The following is an 18,741-nucleotide window of genomic DNA, read 5'->3' on the forward strand; positions in this document are numbered from 1 at the left end:
TGGAGAAAATAGATGGGGAAGAGAAAAAGAGTGGGAAGGAAAACTAGGTATGAAGGAGGCCGGACATAGCGCTCACTACGCAATAGGTAACTATGGTTCTGGGCTTGGTTACCACGTCCAGGGATGGGAAAGTGATGCGATTAAGTGGGATGGGGAAGAGGAAAAGGATGGGGACAGGCACCAGGAGCAGAGACGCGGAAGAGAAGGGCTGAGGAGGGATGAGAGGCGAGCAGTAGAAACGCAGTCTGGATCTTGCCGGAGCTGCAAGTGTTAAGGGTAGGCGGGGAGTGACGCGCTTTGCGTCTGGAGCGGCTCCTTAGAGTCCACAGCATCCACCGCCGGAGCCTCGCCTTCCTTTCTCCCTCTGCAGACATAACGAGACACAAAAAGAGAGGCGACCCCTGGACCAGCGCGAGGGACCCACCCGCACCATGACCGAGACCACAAAGACCCACGTTATCCTGCTGGCCTGCGGCAGCTTCAACCCCATCACCAAAGGGCACATTCAGATGTTCGGTGAGTCCCTCCCGCCCATCCCGGGAGGCTGCTTCCGCTCTCCTTTTCTCGCCGGCAAAGCACCTGGGTTTCTCCCGGGCGCCGGAGCAGAAAGGCGTGTGCCCCTCCGGAGGGTGGGCACGGCTGGTGAGGCAGGCGCCAGGTCCGCCCCGGCGTTCCCGGCTCGAGCGAGTGGACGCAGGCAGCGTTTTCCCGAGGCTTCGCCAGCTCGGGGCCGGACCGCCTGGCCAGAGGCCGGGGTGGGGGAGGGGAGGGCTGGAGGGGCGCAGGCTTCGGCTCCGGGTTTGAGGGGCGCGGGGAGGTCCTGGTTCGAGCACCCGAGTGCCGCGGCGCGGTGCCCGTTGACTACTTGGCGGGCGTGGATGGGGATGATGAGGGCAGAGGTTGGGGCGCCGAGGTGGGAAGAGGGAGGGAGGTTGGGGATAACGTGCTGTTTGTTTAGGACGGCAGAAAGCTCGGAGGAGTTGAGGGTGTCGCGGAGACACACACACAACACACACACACACGCGCGCGCGCGCGCGCAGGGCACATCAGGGGACTGGGGCTGGGGCTTCCAGGAGATGAAGCCTCGGGCTCGGCTGGCGCTTCGGAGCGCCCGGGGCGGGGGGAAGCCGGCAATGTTTGGGGGACTGTTAGGCTGTATCGCCCGCGCAAGGTGGATGCTGAGGGATGGGGAAAAGGGGGTCCTGGCTTGCGGAGGTTTGGCTTGCTCGGACCTACTGTCGGGGAAGTGGGAGCTGCGGGAGGTCCTCCGCGAACCGGGGAGGATGGATCCGGGCCCAAGTTGCCTGCCCGAGGCTCTGCCCAGGGCAGCGATGGCACCCGAAAGGCTTACGGTGTGTGTGTGTCTGTGTTTGTGTCTGTATGGGTGTGTGTATGGGTGTGTGTGTGCGCGCGCGCGCGTGGTGGGGTTTGTTTCTTAGAGGCTTTAGGGAGGAGAGAGAGGAAGAGAGAGAGAGAGAGAGAGAGAGAGCGCGAGCTAGCGCCGGGGTGCCTGGGTGCTGGAATGAGGTCCAGCAGAGGCTGGAGGAAGATGAGGGATCGATGTCTGTTGGAAATCTCCTGCGCCCCCCCCACGCCCCGCCCCTGGCGATGGAAGCCACGAGGCTCAGCCGCTGCTCCAACAAGGACCCAAAGGCGCGCGGGGGAGGGAGAGGGATTGCGTGTTTAGACCCGCGAGGGAAGGGACAACGAGGTCACTTTCAAAGCAGACATTGAGAAGTTAGAAGCTGGGAATGTTTGTTCCGATACCCGCATCCCCAGCCCGGGGGGTGCTGGGGAAAAGAGACGTGGGCAGGAGCTAGCGAACTGGGGCTGGGGAGGCGGCGGAGGCCCCGGCGGGCCGGGGCTTTGGAGAGAAGCGCTCTCCAAAGGTGACGGTGCTGAAACGCGGGGCCGGGGCTGCGGCGCACGTGCTTGCCCAGAGCTGGAGGAGCGCTAGAGCTTTCCTGGGGCCTGTTTAATGAGAGCCACAGCAGATCCGTAAAGACCCGGCAGGGTGCTTGAGCTCAGGTATTCGTCTCTAGACCTAAAAGGTGAGCTGAACTGAGTCTGCCTGTTAAAAAACCTCATGAAAAGAATGTAAAAACTACTTCGCACCCAGAACAGATCTCAGGAAGGAAAGGGTACCTGAGAGGTAGCCATCCTTTCCTTCCTCACTATTCCTCCAGCTTTAAATGTGTTTATTCAACAACTTGCTGTTAAACAGAGGTTTTTGTTCCAGCATGAGATGGACCAGAATGTCTTCCGTTTTCTGAGGAAGTGTGTCCCAGGCACACTCTGCTTTCGCTTTCTTTTGAGTCTTGTATCCTGTCTCTTGCCAGTCTTTTCCTCTCCGTGCTTTTCTCCTTTAGCCTCTTACATTGGTGTTTTTGTACTTCTTTTTCATCACCAGGCAGGGGTGAGCTTTCCCTGGGGATGCCTCAGCTCTAGGAAAGTTTAGTAGGCCACTGGGTGCTCCTGGAAGAAAGGCTATAGTTAACCATGCTTGCTTTAGATTAGAAGTGGGACAGATGTAGATTGTAAACAAGGGTGCTATCCTGCAGCTGAAGGGAGTTCTTTAGCAACGGTGAAGGTCTTGTTAAAAGGATGTTGAGGGCTGGAGAGATGGCTTAGTGGTTAAGTGCTTGCCTGTGAAACTAAGGACCCCGGTTCGAGGTTCAATTCCCCAGGACCCGCGTCAGTCAGATGCACACGGGGAGCATGCGTCTGGAGTTCGTTCGCAGTGGCTGGAGGCCCTGGTGCACCCATTCTCTCTCTCTCTCTCTCAGTCTCTCTCTCTCTGTCTCTTTCTCTCTCTGTCGCTCTCAAATAAATAAAAATGAACAAAGAAAGTTTTGTTTGTTTTTTTTTAAAAAAAAGGATGTTGACCTGCCAATTCAGTGTGGGCACCAAAAAGAGACACACAGAGAATGGGTAAAAAGGAAACTTTTGACAGTGCTGATTGTTTACTTCATATTAACAGTGAGAATCTGTCAACAAAGCCCTTTGAGTTTCCATTAGTACAGTTACAACCCAAAGAATAGCCCAGCAAAGGATGGAACGTACCTGCTATGGCTTGAATGAACTTACTACCTAGTGACAGATGGAGTCCATAAAGAACAGGAAGACAAAGACCAACATTAAACTATTATTTTGTGGAATCTCTTTTTGAAGTTTTTGGAGCTTCTGGTAAAATTTGTAAAATATTTTTTATTAAATAAAAACATTTTTTGAGGCAAGGTTTCAACTGCTGTCCCTGCCTTTGTTTCCTGAGTGTTGGGATTGTAGGCCTAGCTTTGTTTTTTGATGTTTTGAGGTAGGATATCACCCTTTGTTTAGGCTGACCTCAAAATTATGGGGATCCTCCTGTTTCAGCCTTGCTTTGTAAACTATTTTTGAATAGCAGTTTCTAGATAACAAAAGCAAGACACACACACACAGGTATATATACATACATATATATATTTAGTTATTTATATGTGTGTAGGCAAGTGTGCCAGGGTCTCTCCCCACTGCAAATGGATGTTCATCTAGCTTTAAGTGGATGGATGGGTAATTGAACCTGGGCTCATAGGCTTTGCAAAGCAAGCACCTGTAACCAATGAACTACCTCCTTTTTTTTTGTCACTTATTCATATTTACAACTTTATGACTCAGGCACCATTATCTTTATTTTATAAATGATAAACTAGTATTCCGAGACTAAGTAACTTTCTTATGGAGAGCAGGTAACAGAGTTATCTTTGCGGGGGCAGAGGCAGGGTCTCATATAGTCCAGGCTAGCCTCAAACTCACTATGTAGCTGCCTTTGCTTCCTGAGTGCTAAGGTGACAGGTGCATACCACCGCATCCATTGGCAGTGTTGTCTGGAGGGCCACATTCCATTTTCTTCCTGTAGAACCCTCTGCACTGTAGAGAAGACTGGAGGAAGAGCTCGGCTAATCTTGCAAGTGAGCAATTCCACGAACACCATTTCCTTCACATACATACAAATTACAGTGAAATTGGCCATCAACTAGATGAATTCTTAAATATGCATTTCCCTAAGAGCTCTTTCCTATCTTGAAAGGAACAAGTTATTCATTACGTATTTCCTTCTTTTAAATGGCTTTTTAAATTTTCTTCCGGGAGAACATGGGAAATACTCCATGTAATTGAATTAGCAAACTTTCTTTAAGTGCCTGAAATTTGTAATACAAGTTTTCAAAACACCTTCTGAGCCAAGCATGGGGCACACAGCTTCAATCCCAGAGTTTGGGAGGCAGGAGCAGGAGGAGCAGAACTGAAGGCCGCCCCTGGCTATACGGTTAGGGCAAGCTGGGCCACATGATACTCTGTCGCTCAAAACAACAACGAAGGACAACAAAAACAAGAAAATAGCAAAATAGACTTTGAGATTCGATTCTTTCATTCAAAGTCCTATATTTTTTAAACCCAGCTGCTCAACAGAGAAGAAAGAGAAAGACCATAAACAAAAGAGAGAATTGGCCATTTTCATAACCTAGCACATGCGCAGTTCTTGGGAATTGTAAAATATTTTAGGATGAGCTTTCCTTTTACTCTGAATGTGGAATTGATATTATTTCTCCTATTTGCATGTACAGAAACAGAAAAATGTCCCATTTGTGATGGAGATTTTTAATAGTAATATACTGAACTGTAACTAAAATATTTTTAGGGTTGAAAGAAATTTTTAGCAAGTTCCCACAAACTAATGAGGTCTATTTTGTGGGTCTGCCTTATTGCATAAGAAGATAATGTGAAGCTTGAACTTTTTATGTAAATCTTAGTTTTTTATAGCTTTGAAGAAAGTTACACTGAAATATAATCTCCACCATTCTGAGATATAATCTCTGTGTACCTAAAAGCAAGAATTTATAATAAACATTTGTATTGTTTTATTTGTCAATAAGTCCACCATTGGGTAGTCAGCAAATTTAAATAGAAAAGAAAAGGCTGATTAGTTTGGCCATAAAAAGCTAGAAGAATAAGAGGATTTAATCACAGCAGAAATATGCATTGCTTTTGATGACTGGAAAATAACTGGATTTTCTAGTCTTTTATTTCAAAATATTTTTACCTTGAACAATGGATCTTCCGAAAAGAGACATGATCTGAGTCTACTTTTTTTTGGCATCTATTTTTTTTATTTTTTAATTTTTATTAACATTTTCCATGATTATAAAATATATCCCATGGTAATTTCCTCCCTCCCCACCCCCACACTTTCCCATTTGAAATTCCATTCTCCATCATATTACCTCCCCATTACAATCATTGTAATTACATATATACAATATCAACCTATTAAGTATCCTTCTCCCTTCCTTTCTCCACCCTTTATGTCTCCTTTTTAACTTACTGGCCTCTGCTACTAAGTATTTTCATTCTCACGCAGAAGCCCAGTAATCTGTACCTAGGAACCACATATGAGAGAGAACATGTGGCACTTGGCTTTCTGGGCCTGGGTTACCTCACTTAGTATAATCCTTTCCAGGTCTATCCATTTTTCTGCAAATTTCATAACTTCATTTTTCTTTACTGCTGAGTAGAACTCCATTGTATAAATGTGCCACATTTTCATTATCTACTCATCAGTTGAGGGACATCTAAGCTGGTTCCATTTCCCAGCTATTATAAATTGAGCAGCAATAAACATGGTTGAGCATGTACTTCTAAGGAAATGAGATGAGTCCTTAGGATATATGCCTAGGAGTGCTATAGCTGGGTCGTATGGTAGATCAATCTTTAGCTGTTTTAGGAACCTCCAAACTGATTTCCACAATGGCTGGACCAGATTGCATTCCCACCAGCTGTATAGAAGGGTTCCTCTTTTTCCACATCCCTGCCAACATTTATGATCATTTGTTTTCATGATGGTGGCCAATCTGACAGGAGTGAGATGGAATCTCAATGTAGTTTTAATCTGCATTTCCCTGATGACTAGTGACGTGAAACATTTTTTAAGATGCTTATATGCCATTCGTATTTCTTCCTCTGAGAACTCTCTATTTAGCTCCATAGCCCATTTTTTGATTGGCTTGTTTGATTCCTTACCATTTAACTTTTTGAGTTCTTTGCATATCCTAGATATTAATCCTCTATCAGATATATAGCTTGCGAAGATTTTTTCCCATTCTGTAGGTTGCCTCTTTGCTTTTTTCACTGTGTCCTTTGCAGTGCAAAATCTTTGTAATTTCATGAGGTCCCAGTGATTAATCTGTGGTTTTATTGCCTGAGCAATTGGGGTTGTATTCAGAAAGTCTTTTCCAAGACCAATATGTTGGAGGGTTTCCCCTACTTTTGCCTCTAGCAGTTTCAGAGTTTCAGGTCTGATGTTAAGGTCTTTAATCCATTTGGACTTAATTCTTGTGCATGGCAAGGTGGCACGTGTATCTGGAATTTGTTTGCAGTGGCTGCAGGCCCTGGTATGCCCATTCTTTCTCTCTCTTTGCCTCTCTCTCTCTGTATCAAATAAATATTTTTTTAAAAAAAGAACTTAGGAGGGAGGGTATTACCATGGGATATATTTTTTTAATCATGGAAAATGTTAATAAAAATTGTGAAAAGAAAAAAAAAGAACTTAGATTTTATTCTAAGGGTAGTGAAAAGATATCACTTATTTTATTTTATTTTATTTTATTTTGAGGTAGAGTCTCGCTCTAGCACAGGCTGACCTGGAATTCATTATGTAGTCTCCGACTGGCCTAGAACTCATAGCAATACTCCTACCCCAGCCTCCTGAGTGCTGGCATTAAAGGCATGTGCCATGCAGGGTGGGGGGCAGGGAGGAGAGAGAAAGAGAGAGAGAGAGAGAATCGGTGCACCAGAAAAAACTCCAGCCACTGAAGATAAACTCCAGATGCATGCACAACTTTGCACATCTGGCTTTATAAGGTTACTGGGGAATTTTACTGTGTTCATTATGCTTTACAGGCAAGCACTTTAACCGCTGAGCCATCTGTCTAGCCCTGACATTACATGCTTTTTATTTTTTTCTTTTAATTTTGTTTTTCCAAGGTAGGGTCTCACTCTAGCCCAGACTGACCTGGAATTCACTATGTAGTCTCAGGGTGGCCTCAAACTCATGGCGATCCTCCTACCTCTGCCTCCCAAGTGCTGGGAATTAAAGGCATGCACCACCATGCATGGCTTTCATTATATTTACTTAAGTAAAGAGGTAAAATATGTGACCCTTTACATTAAAATTTAATTGAATTTTGAACATAGACTGGTGAAGGGCAAGAATGTGATGGCTACTTAGACGTGCATTTTAGCAATACAGAGGTTAAGACCGAAGATGGAGTCTGAGCCTGGCTAGTATCTGGGGTCAGAGTGAATCTCTCTGAAAGTTATGTAGGAGGTAAAGAGATTCTTATTTATTTGGTGATTCATAGGCTTATGTCCAGGGTAAATGAATAGAGAACACTGAGGAAAAGCAGGTTTTAAGCCGGGTGTGGTGGCACATGCCTTTAATCCCAGTACTCAGGAGGCAGAGGTAGGTGGGTAACCATGAGTTCAGGGCTACCTTGACACTATATAGTGAATTTCAGGCCAGTCTGGGCTAGAGCAAGACCATACCTGGAAAAACAAAACAAACAACAACAACAACAACAACAAAAGAAACCCACAAAAACAGGTTTTAGTTGGTGGGGTAAATGAACTTTTCTTACTCTGAAATTTGGGGAAAATGTATTCTAACCAAGCACTAATGCAAAAGAAGGAAATATCTAAATTCAAAATCTCTTCCTAGCCTCCATCACATCTGAGAGTTATAATGAAAGGTCCCAGGAGACTCCAGTTAAATTCTTCAAAGTTCTTCACAAAGAGAAATACTGAGGGTTGTTAACATTATGGAAATAAAAAAGATCAAAGTATTTTTCAGTATGAAATGAGAGAGAATCAAGGTTTTAACACTGACTTAAAAAAAAATATTGAGGCTGTGAAATTGGTAACAGCTCATATAGTTCACAAATCCCTTCCAAAACTTGCCCATCACGGAGATAATCGCTGTGATAAGACCCTCAAATTGATGTTGGGCAACCCACCTAGTCCACTAAGGGAAGTGCATGGGTCGCCCACATTCATTGTAGCCCCTGTGTGTTCATGGCACAGAAAGCTGGGTTGGAAAAAAAAAGTAGGCATTTTGTCTAAACTTTTGTTCATACAAACAGATGGTTTGATTTGCTTTCTCTTGCTGAATGAGTCACTGGCTCATGTGGACGTAAGCTAACCATGAGGGGCAAATCTATCCAGAGTTCACCCGAAACCAAGGGACAAGCTACAAGAGGGCTTCTTAAACTTTTTCTGCTCACAACGTGAGACTCTGAAAACAAAACAAAAACATCAAACATTGGAACACAATATAATACTTCCATGCTGATAGAAACATATGAAGTCATTGTTTTCCATAACAAACTATTACATTTCTATAAGAGCAGAAAACTCCCAGATGTACTGTGAAAATACTGCAATTCGTACCACACAACAGCCTCAAACCTGAGCTGAGGGACTGAGGGATTTCAGGGGGCGGTGTTGGTGTGGTGTGACAAGACAGCATGTGCCCATGTGTTCAGAGCCGAGACTGCCCTGAGGTGCCTTGGTGCAGCATGGGCCAGCACCACCAGAAACACCTTAACTTCGCTCTACACTTGGCTTTGATTAATCTTTGATCATAATGCAGTCAGTAACCTTTCACTGTTACCAAATTGTTCACAGCTCCCACACTGAGGTATGTGACCCCATATGGGGTTGTAACCCATGTTTTAAGAAGCCGTAGGTTACCGTCAGAAGGCTGACTGAGGGTTCTGAAATGAAGAGCTGATTTTCAGTTCACTTTCTGCTTTTGATGGGTTTGATGATTTGATTCCTACTTAGAACTATTAAAAGGCTCACATACCCACTAAGAAATGGTTTTCCGGGGCTGAAGGATGGCTCAGTGGCTAAAGGCACTTGTTTGCAAAGCCTGACAGCCTGGGTTTGATTCTCCAGTACCCACAGAATGCCAGCTATGTGACTAGAGTTCTGTTTTCAGTAGCAGGAGGCCCTGACCTGCCCATTCTCTATCTTTCCCCACCTCTTCCTTTTTTCTATCTCTGCTTGCAAATAAATATTAGCTGGTTTATTTTTAAAAAAGAAAGCTTGAAAGCTAGATGTGGTGCATACCTATAATCTCAGTACTTGGGAGGTGAATGCAGGAGAAGCAGGGGGTTCAAGGCCAACCTTGTCTACATTTCAAAGTTAAGGCCAGCCTGGGCTACCTAAGACCTTGTCTCAGAAAAACAAAACAACACCAAAAATGTTTGGAAACTTCCTGATATAAATAAATGGATACTTGTTTAAGGAAAAGGAAATATTCAGTACTTTAATTTGATCATTATGCATTGTATGTGTGAATTGGATTATCATACTATAACCCCATAAATAGGTACGATTATTATGTGCCAAAAAGAAATAGTTTAAATTCCTGTATAGTAGGAATTGAAATCTTATGAATCAGAGGAACATTTATATGCAGATTTCCAAAGTGAAACTAATTCAGATGAACAGTTTAAAGCGTGGAAGCAAGCTGGAGGGCAAACTGACGAACACTCAAGCCGGAGCTTGTGTTTCTAATGTGCCCTTAGCCACGGGAGGACAGCACAAAAGCAATTCATTCTGCAGATATGCACATATGTGGAGATAAATATAAATATATAGGGGCTAGAGAGATGGCTTAGCAATTAAGGCACTTGCCTGAGAAGCCTAAGGACCCAGGTTCGATCCCCCAGTACCCACGTAAACCAGCTGCACAAGGTGTCACATGAGTCTGGAGTTCACTTACAGTGGCTAGAAATCCTGACATGCCCATAATCTCTCTGTCTAATAAATAAATATGTATATATACATATTTTTTTTAAAAAAATTTAGGACTGGAGAGATGGCTTAGCTAAAGACCCAGGTTTGATTCCCTAGGACCCGCATAAGCCAGATGCACAGAGTGGTGCATGTGTCTGGAATTCATTTACAGTAGCTGGAGGCCCTGTTATGCCCATTCTCTCTATCTGCCTCTTCTTCTCTCTCTACAACAAATAAATAAATAAATATTTTTAAAAAATTAAAAAATACATATAAGTAGATAGAATTATTTTTCTCTTGTCCATCAGTTGTTTTTGAAATGCTCTGTACATTATTAGAACAAAGAATAAAAATCAAGTTTCTTTAAGCCAGACCTGGTAGCTTAATACTTGTCATCCTAGTGTTTGGAAGACTGAAGCAGCAAGATTGCTGTACATAGTGAGTTCTAGGTCAGCTTTGGCTACCAAGTGAGACTCTGGCTCAAAAAGATCAAAACAAAGGTCTGGGCATGGTGGCACAAACCTTTAATCTCAGCACTTGGGAGGCAGAGGTAGGAGGATCGCTGTGAGTTCAAGGCCACCATGAGCCTACATAGTGAATTCCAGGTCAGCCTGGACTAGAGAGAGACCCTATCTTGAAAAACCAAAAAAAAAAAAAAAAAAAAAAAAAAAGAAAAAGTGTTTTTTAGGAAAGATTCAATTCTATTTACATATTTTAGTTTCAGAGATGTTGGTGACCACCTTACACATACTAGGTAAGTGTGCCACTGATACATGCCTAGCCCAGACATTTGAGTTTAATCACAATATAGCCATATGTGTTCTTCTCATGCAGTGTTCTGATCATGACAGTTGCTTAATTATTATCTGTGGTGCTCTAAAATATACCTTCTAGTATAGTTCTCCAGCTTTAAAATTTGTTTGTATTTATTTGAGAGAAAGAGAGTGTGTATGAGTGTGCCAGGGCCTCCTGCTGCTGGAAACGGACTCCAGATTTACATAGGTACTGGGGAATCGAACCTAGCCACTAGGCTTTGCAAGCAAGCATTTTTAATTGCTGAGCCATCTCCTCAGCCCAATCCTTCTCTAGTTGTAGAGTTTCATATGTTTTGAATTGTTCAAAAAGATCCTAAATAACAATGGAACACATTAAACATTGTCTCAATATCAGTTTTGTTTTGCTTTACAATCCTCAGTGCACACAATTTTGTTTAATCAAAGGCATTTAAAATCATTCTTTTGGATTTGATGTCAAGAAGTGAGGCCTTGAGCCCATGAGTTTATTTTACAGAGTATGATTTAACTTTGTGGATATGCGCAAATGCAACCTTAGCTCACCAGGAGGGAGGTCCCCTCCGCCCGCTAGAGATCTTCCATTTGGGAGCATTCAGTGGTAGGGGCCTCGTTTATTTGTTTGGATACTACTTGGCAGCTAGCCTTGAAGTATTTTGCTTTCAAGGAGGTCTCCATAGCTTATATAATGTGACCATGGCCACCCTCTTGACATTGGCTCCCTCCTGCTTTTGTAGTTCACCATTTCTCAGATTTGTGAACTTTGCAGTAAAGGCAAAGTGTTTGCCCCATGACAGCGCCATCATCTTCCTCATTATCTTCCCACTTCTACAGCTCTCCTTCCATCTAAGTACTTTTCATCCAATCTGCTGTATAGTTCTCTTTAGTCTTGAACACGGAGCCAGCCGGTAACGCTGTCATATTTCTGGGGTGATGGAATTGAAAGCAGGTAGCCCAGTAGCCCCTAGAAAGACAGGGATCTAGTCCATGCCGACACCTGCGTCGTCACTGCCTCCACATGCTGCTTTGTGGACCTCATTTTGACATTTTCCAGGCAGCAGGACCATGGACAGCCAATGGCGCCAAAGTAAAGTAAGGATTCCTAGTTTTTCAGTTAGAGTTGCTTAGAACAAAAGTCTCAGATTGATGACTATTTCTTCCCTCTTTCATAACCCATTGATGTCAGCCAAGGTTTTGGCGACTGTATTCTCAAAGTAAAACTAAATATGACCAACCACCTTCCCACTTACAACCTCCGCTCGTTTTTCTTCTAAAATTATTACAATAGCTTTTCATTGTTATTTACTTTGAGATAGTCTCATGTATCCCAGGCTGACCTTGAACTCTTTATGACCTTAAATTCTGATCTTCCTGCCCCATCTGTATTACGGGTGAGTGCTGGGGTCATAGGCATGTACCACTTTATCTGGTTTGTGGGTGTTGCAGTCTGGTTCACACTGCTGGTAGAAATCACCGAACCAAGAGCAGCTTGCGGGGGGAGCGGGGGAAAAGGCTTATTTTGGCTTACAGGCTCAAGGGGGAAGCTCCATGATGGCAGAGAAAATGATGGCATTAGTAGAGGGTGGATATCACCCCCTGGCCAACGTAAGGTGGACAACAGGAACAGGAGAGTGTGCCAAACACTGGCAAGGGGACACTGGCTGTAACACCCATGAGCCCGCCCCCAATAATACACTCCCTCAAGGAGGTGTTAATTCCCAAATCTCCATCAGCTGGGAACCTAGCATTCAGAATGCTTAAGCTTATGGGGGACACCTAATCAAACCATACTGGGATACCAGGAACTGAACCCAGGCCTTTATGCATGCTAGGAAGCACTCTGTTAAGATTTTAGAGAGGGACAGCAGTCTGGTCTGACAAAGGCACTGGGACAAATTGCCCTTTTAGATTGGAGCTTTAATAGGAGCATCATGTCACAGGCAGCATGATTAGCTCCCAGAGAGAGAGAGAGAGAGAGAGAGAGAGAGAGAGAGAGAGAGAAAGAAGCTTCAGATGTGAGAAACAAAAGGAGTTTCTTACTTCTATATGTTGGAGGTGGGGGAGTTCCATGCATGTGAGCCAGTCTACATGCCAAGAGCCACAGAGGTGCTGGATGGGAGTGAAGGGGGCTGAAGGGAGGGGTCAGGAAGATGCTGGATAGGAGTGAAGGGGGTAAGGGGGTTAGGAAAGCACTGGATAGCAGTGAGGGCGTGGGGCCAGGAAGGCACTGGATAGCAGTGAAGTGGGTAGGGTATCAGGAAGGCACTGGATATGACCCAAAGCCATAATGCAGAAAGCCTTGGAGTCTCTGGCAACAGGAGGCTGGTCTTGCTTTCCTGCATCTGTCTTCTAACATCTACCATCCTAACCTGCAAATGCCTCTTAAGTGGTATCCCTGCATCTGTCCTTGGCATCAACATTCTTAGCAAATGACCAATGAGATCCTTGCAAAATGCAAGCCGGATCTGAGTCAGAGCATGCTCCTCTGCTCAGTCTCTGTCGGCTCCCCGTCGCACTCAGAGTCAATGTCAGTGTGATCCTAATGACCTTCGGTCCTCCACAGTCTGCCACCTCACCTCCCACCACTCCGTCCCATCACAACTTCTTCTATCTCTTTCTTAGCTACCCTTGGAAATTCCCCGCCTTCAACCTTGGAGTCTGTTCTAAATGCTCCATCTTCCTAGAATACCTGCATCCCACCAACTCTCTGTCCTCGAAATCTTTGCTCAGATGTGACCTCCTCCTTGTCCACTGGACAGATGCAACCCCTCTGGTCACATAAACTAAAATGGCATTTCTAAGCCGGGCGTGGTGGCGCACGCCTTTAATCCCAGCATTCGGGAGGCAGAGGGAGGAGGATCGTGAGTTTGAGGCCACCCTTAGACTCCATAGTGAATTCCAGGTCAGCCTGGGCTAGAGTGAGACCCTACCTTGAAAAAACAAAAAACAAATAATAATAATAATAATAATAATGAAAATAAAAAAATGGCATTTCACACATTCTCTGTTCCCTTTATTTTGCTTTACTTGTATCTCTTTCTTCTAAGCTCTTTTCACCTTTTAAAATTTTGTTTTTACATTTTTGGTTTTGTCTTGTTCTAGCCCAGGCTGACCCAGAATTCATTGTGTAGTCTCAGGCTGCCCTCAAACTCACAGTGATCCTCCTACCTCGGCCTCCCAAGGGCTGGCATTAATGGTGTGTGCCACCTTTTCACAAAGCATGTTACTTCATTCTTTGTGATGCTTATCAATGCTTGTCTCCCCAGAAATAGAGTTGGGTTCCTCAAGGGCAAAGTTCTTTGCTTATTCTGCTTTGCAATGCATTCTGGCTCCTAGAACAGTTTCTGGCACACTATGGGTGCTTAGTAAACGCTTGTTAAATGAGTGGATGGATGAACTGTTAGAAGTGTCAACATCCTTACCTCTCCGGTCTTTGGTGGACGTGTGGTCAGGGCAGGCTGAGTGGGTTTCCTGAATGTGCCCCGGGCACAGCGCTAGGCTTCCGAAACAGGAAACTTGACATCCCCCTGTCCTCAGGAAGATCATCTTGTGGATGATCTCTAGAGACAAGTAAAGTGACTCAGGTCAGAGGACAAATATCATTTTTTTAAAAAAGGTGAATCTGGGGGTAAATAAGTTACCTCCCCGACTTAGTGGAAGGGCCGTCTGGGCAAGTGTTAGTGAGAGTCTGAGCTTGAATGTTGTAAGTGTCCAGTGGCTGAAGTGAGCAGTGGCATTTGGGGTCGAAAGCGGGCTAAGTGTAACCTTCCCTTGACCAGAAGTTCATTAAAGATACGCCACTGTGACATTATGTAAATATTTCCAAGTTAATGTTTCTGTGCCACTCTTGAAAATAAAGGGATGTTTTCATGAGGTTATTTATTTTCTGAAATGAAATCATGGTACATTGTTCAAACCATTTCTATTTCTGTTGATGGAGTATTTGACTTCTATACAACAGTATAAAACAAAAACAAATACAATCTAGGCTGGAGAGATGGCTTAGCAGTTAAGGCACTTGCCTGCAAAACCAAAGGACCCAGGTTCAATTCCCAATACCCATGTAAAGCCAGATGCACAAGGTGGTGCATGCATCTGGAGTTCGTTTGCAGTGGTTAGAGGCCCTGGCACACCCATTCTCTGTCTGCCACTTTCTCTCTCAAATAAATAAATAAATAAATAAATTAGCCAGCTATGGTGGCACACACCTTTAATCTCAGTATTTGGGAGGCAGAGGTAGGAGGATCGCTGTGAGTTGGAGGCCACCTTGAGACTACACAGTGAATTCCAGGTCAGCTTAGGCTAGAGCAAGACCCTACCATGAAAAAAGAAACAAAAAAAAGTTTATTAATTAATTAATTTTACAAAACCACATATCCAATCTTAAAAAATCCACTTTCCTGGTAAGAAGTGGATCTTACCCAGCTTCTAAGGTTACGTCCTATTGTACTTCAGTGGGTGGCACCTGTTTCCCAAGTTCTCAGATTTGGTGAAGTTGATTCATCCCGGTTTTTATATCTTCTATGATTTGAAAGAACCTTGATATGTGTTTGCTCTCTTTTCCACAGGCTTAAGTGGTATGAGAAATTTTCCCTTGACTCTTGTTTAACTGTACTCTGGAGATCTTCAACAAGTATAGTTCTTTCTTCTTTGTTTTTTTGGTTTTTCGAGGTAGGGTCTCGCTCTAGCCCAGGCTGACCTGGAGTTCACTATGTAGTCTCAGGGTGGCCTTGAACTCATGGTGATCCACCTACCTCTGCCTCCCGAGTGCTGGGATTAAAGGCATGTGCCACCACACCCAGCTTTTCTTTTTCTTTTTTTAGAAGTTTTATTTTATTTTTACTTATTTATTTGAGATAGAAAGATATATACAGAAATAGGCAGGTGGGGTGGGGGGAGAGAGAATGGGCAGGCCAGGGCCTCTAGCCACTGCAAACCCACTCCAGATGCATGTGCCACTTTGTGCATCTGGCTTATGTGGGTCCTGGGGAATCGAACCTGGGTCCTTTGGCTTTGCAGGCAAGGGCCTTGACCACTAAGCCATCTCTCCAACCCCAACAAGTATACTTCTATTTTGTTATAAACTCTGGTTATCTATACCTTTAAAATTATTATGCCCCTTTAAATACCTAAATAAATGACATTCTAATGAGATGTTGAGCTTTCCAATATTTTGTCTTTCTACATTTTTCCAGCTCTTCATCTTGGTACCACAGGAGGTAGAATATTCATTCCATGGAACACTGAGATAAAACTACATCAATCACTATCCGTTCTGTTTTTGAAATATTTATTTGCTGGTAAAAATTTAGCAGATGCGACTCATCACACCAACTGCAAGTTCTTTAAGATAAGCCACTTTTTATAATGTGTGTCACACATTATAAATTAAAACTAAGAAAGATAATAAAATCTTGGACCTATAAATTGAAGCTATGATTTCTTTATTTACCATAAACCAATCTTGCTAAGTACTATTAAGAAGTTATTTACTGCCAGTGTGGTGGCGCACGCCTTTAATCCCAGCACTCGGGAGGCAGAGGTAGGAGGATCACTGTGAGTTCAAGGCCACCCTGAGACTACAGAGTGAATGCCAGGTCAGCCTGGAGTGAGACCCTACCTCGAAAAAAAAAAAAAATGTTATTTACTTGGTAGGCTCCAAGGAGTCAATTGATGTATAATACATGATTTTTCCCTGCTGTGAACAATGCTGGTAAAAACTGAATAAATCTACTAGTTTTTCCTATTACTTCATCTTCTCTCTTTATATGGAAACTATACAGCTAAATGACTATTGATTTGCAAATGCACTTAGTTTCTTGGAGCCTTGTTTTTTCTCAGCTATAACAAAATGTGATTGGTCTAACTCAGAGGTTGATACACAGTGGTCTGTGGGCCAGACATGGCCTGACACCTGTTTTTATAGGCAGGAAAGCTAAAAATGGCTTCAATTTCTTTTTTGTTGTTGTTGTTGTTTATTTTTTATTGATTTATTTAAGAGTGACAGACAGAGAGAGAAAGAGGCAGTTAGAGAGAGAGAGAATGGGTGCACTAGGGCCTCCAGCCACTGTAAAAACTCCAGATGCGTGCTCTCCCTTGTGCATCTGGCTAACATGGGTCCTGGGGAATTGAGCCTCAAACTTAGGCTTCACAGGCAAGTGCTTACCCACTAAGCCATCTCTTCAGCCCTTTAATTTCTTTTTAATGGTTGAATAAAATAACAAGAATATTTTGTGACATATGAAAATCTTGTGAAATTTAAGTTTCAGTATTCATAAGTAAGGTGCTTTTGAACTGAAACAACAGAGTTGAGTCATTGCAACTGAAACTATACATTGCAAAATCTAAAACATGACTTACTATGTGGATACTTGCAGAAATAGGTTGCTTACCCTTGCTGTACCAGTGGAGGTTTGAATAAAAGTAAGCCTGAAGGGTTCTTAAAACAGGGAGTGAACCTGGTGTGGTGGTGCACGCCTTTAATCCATCCCAGCACTCGGGAGGCAGAGGTAGGAGGATCCCCATGAGTTCAAGGCCACCCTGAGACTACATAGTGAATTTCAGGTCAGCCTTGGGCCAGAGTGAGACCCTACCTCGAAAAAAAAAAATTAGGAAGTGATGTTGAAGTCCATTTCCTGGAGGATCTGTTTAAAGAACAAGTCTCGGTGTAAACAAAGTCTCTTAAAGGACTCACTTAACTAGCAAAGGTAGTTTCATTTTCATAATTATAACTTTTCTGGCCAACTGGGCAAATGATGGCATTCACAGTGGGATGATAGTCTGGTGTTTGCTTTATGTATGTCATTGATTGGCCCCTCTGGCTAATGTCCAATTTATCTGCTATTGAATATTAGATATACCTCTCCAGAATGCATGCATCCTTTTCTTGACTCTCAGCCACGTCCTTTTTTTTTTTTTTTCCTTTTCTCTCTCTCTCTCTCTCTCTCTCTTTGTTAGTTTTTCAAGGTAGGGTCTTATTCTAGCCCAGGCTGACCTGGAATTTACTATGCAGTCTTGGGTTGGAGAGATGACTTAGCAGTTAAGGTGCTTGCCTGCAAAGCCAAAGGACCCAGGTTTGATTCCCAAGTACCCAAGTAAGCCAGATGCTCAAGGTGGCTCATGCATCTGGAGTTCGTTTGCAGCACCTGGAGGCCCTGACTCTTTCTCTCTCTTTGTCTCTTTCTCTCTAAAATAAGTAAATAAAAATAAATAAATATACTACATAGTTTCAGGGTAACCTCCAACTCACAGTGAAATCCTTTTACCTGTGCCTTCCAAGTGCTGGGATTAAAAGCCTGTGCCATCACACCCAGCTCAGCTACCTCCTTTTTAAAGTTTATGTCGGAGGACTTAAAACCTTAGCACACCATTTGAATTGGGCTTTTGCAGGCTTCTCTCCTGTGCAGCCTCTCACCCTGCTCTGAACTATGATAGCACTTGCTTTATGCCTCTCTTATAACACTTAGCACATTGTGCCATGGCTTGTAGCTATTTATGCCCTTGCTTCATGTTCCCTTTCAGACTTAGGCCCTTCCGAGGGTCACCTGACTTCATTGTGTGTCATCTGAGGTGCCTAGCACAGTGCTCTGAGCACATGGAAGATATTATAAATATTTAGCAAATAAGTACATGATTGATCTGTTAGAAATATTCAGAGTCGGGCTGGGGAGATAGCTTAGTGTTGAAGGTACTTGTCTGCGAGCCAAAGGAAGGACCAGGTTCGATTCCCCAGGACCCATATAGCCAGATGCACAAGGGGAGCATCTGGAGTTCGTTTGCAGTGGCTGGAGGCCCTGACACGCCCATTTTCTCTCTCTATTTCTCTCTCAAACAAATAAAGAAAAAAAAAACCAGAAATACTCAGAATCTCATTTCTTAAGCAAAAGTGGCTAGAAAAAAGACAGGCATATGGGAGCAAGGAAATACAGGAAAACAGGGATTCAAGTAAGGCACGGCAAGAAAATAAGGTGGAAAGCACAAGGAGCCAGTGATTCAAGGATTTCGAAACTGGTAACTCTTCTCTTGAGATGGAAAGGCTTAGTGAGGCTGGTTATCCAAGAACTTGAGAGGCTGAAATAGGTTGTTGTGAGTGCCAAGACAGCATTGGCTATAGAGT

The 18,741-nt window shown here is 43.7% G+C and overlaps 1 protein-coding gene across 1 annotated transcript in view; it reads left to right on the top strand.

Annotated features, from left to right (window-relative positions):
• The first annotated feature begins 293 nt into the window (after nucleotides 1-293).
• Nucleotides 294-18,741, top strand: part of Nmnat2 (nicotinamide nucleotide adenylyltransferase 2) — a 196,837-nt gene continuing 178,389 nt past the window's right edge. Inside the window, exon 1 of the mRNA XM_004658723.2 lies at nucleotides 294-516. Coding sequence (XP_004658780.1) covers nucleotides 432-516 — 85 coding nt within the window. The 5' untranslated portion in view covers nucleotides 294-431. The remainder of the gene's footprint in view (nucleotides 517-18,741) is intronic.

Source organism: Jaculus jaculus, chromosome 1, assembly GCF_020740685.1.
Source record: "Jaculus jaculus isolate mJacJac1 chromosome 1, mJacJac1.mat.Y.cur, whole genome shotgun sequence".
NCBI classification, from domain to species: Eukaryota; Metazoa; Chordata; class Mammalia; order Rodentia; family Dipodidae; genus Jaculus; species Jaculus jaculus.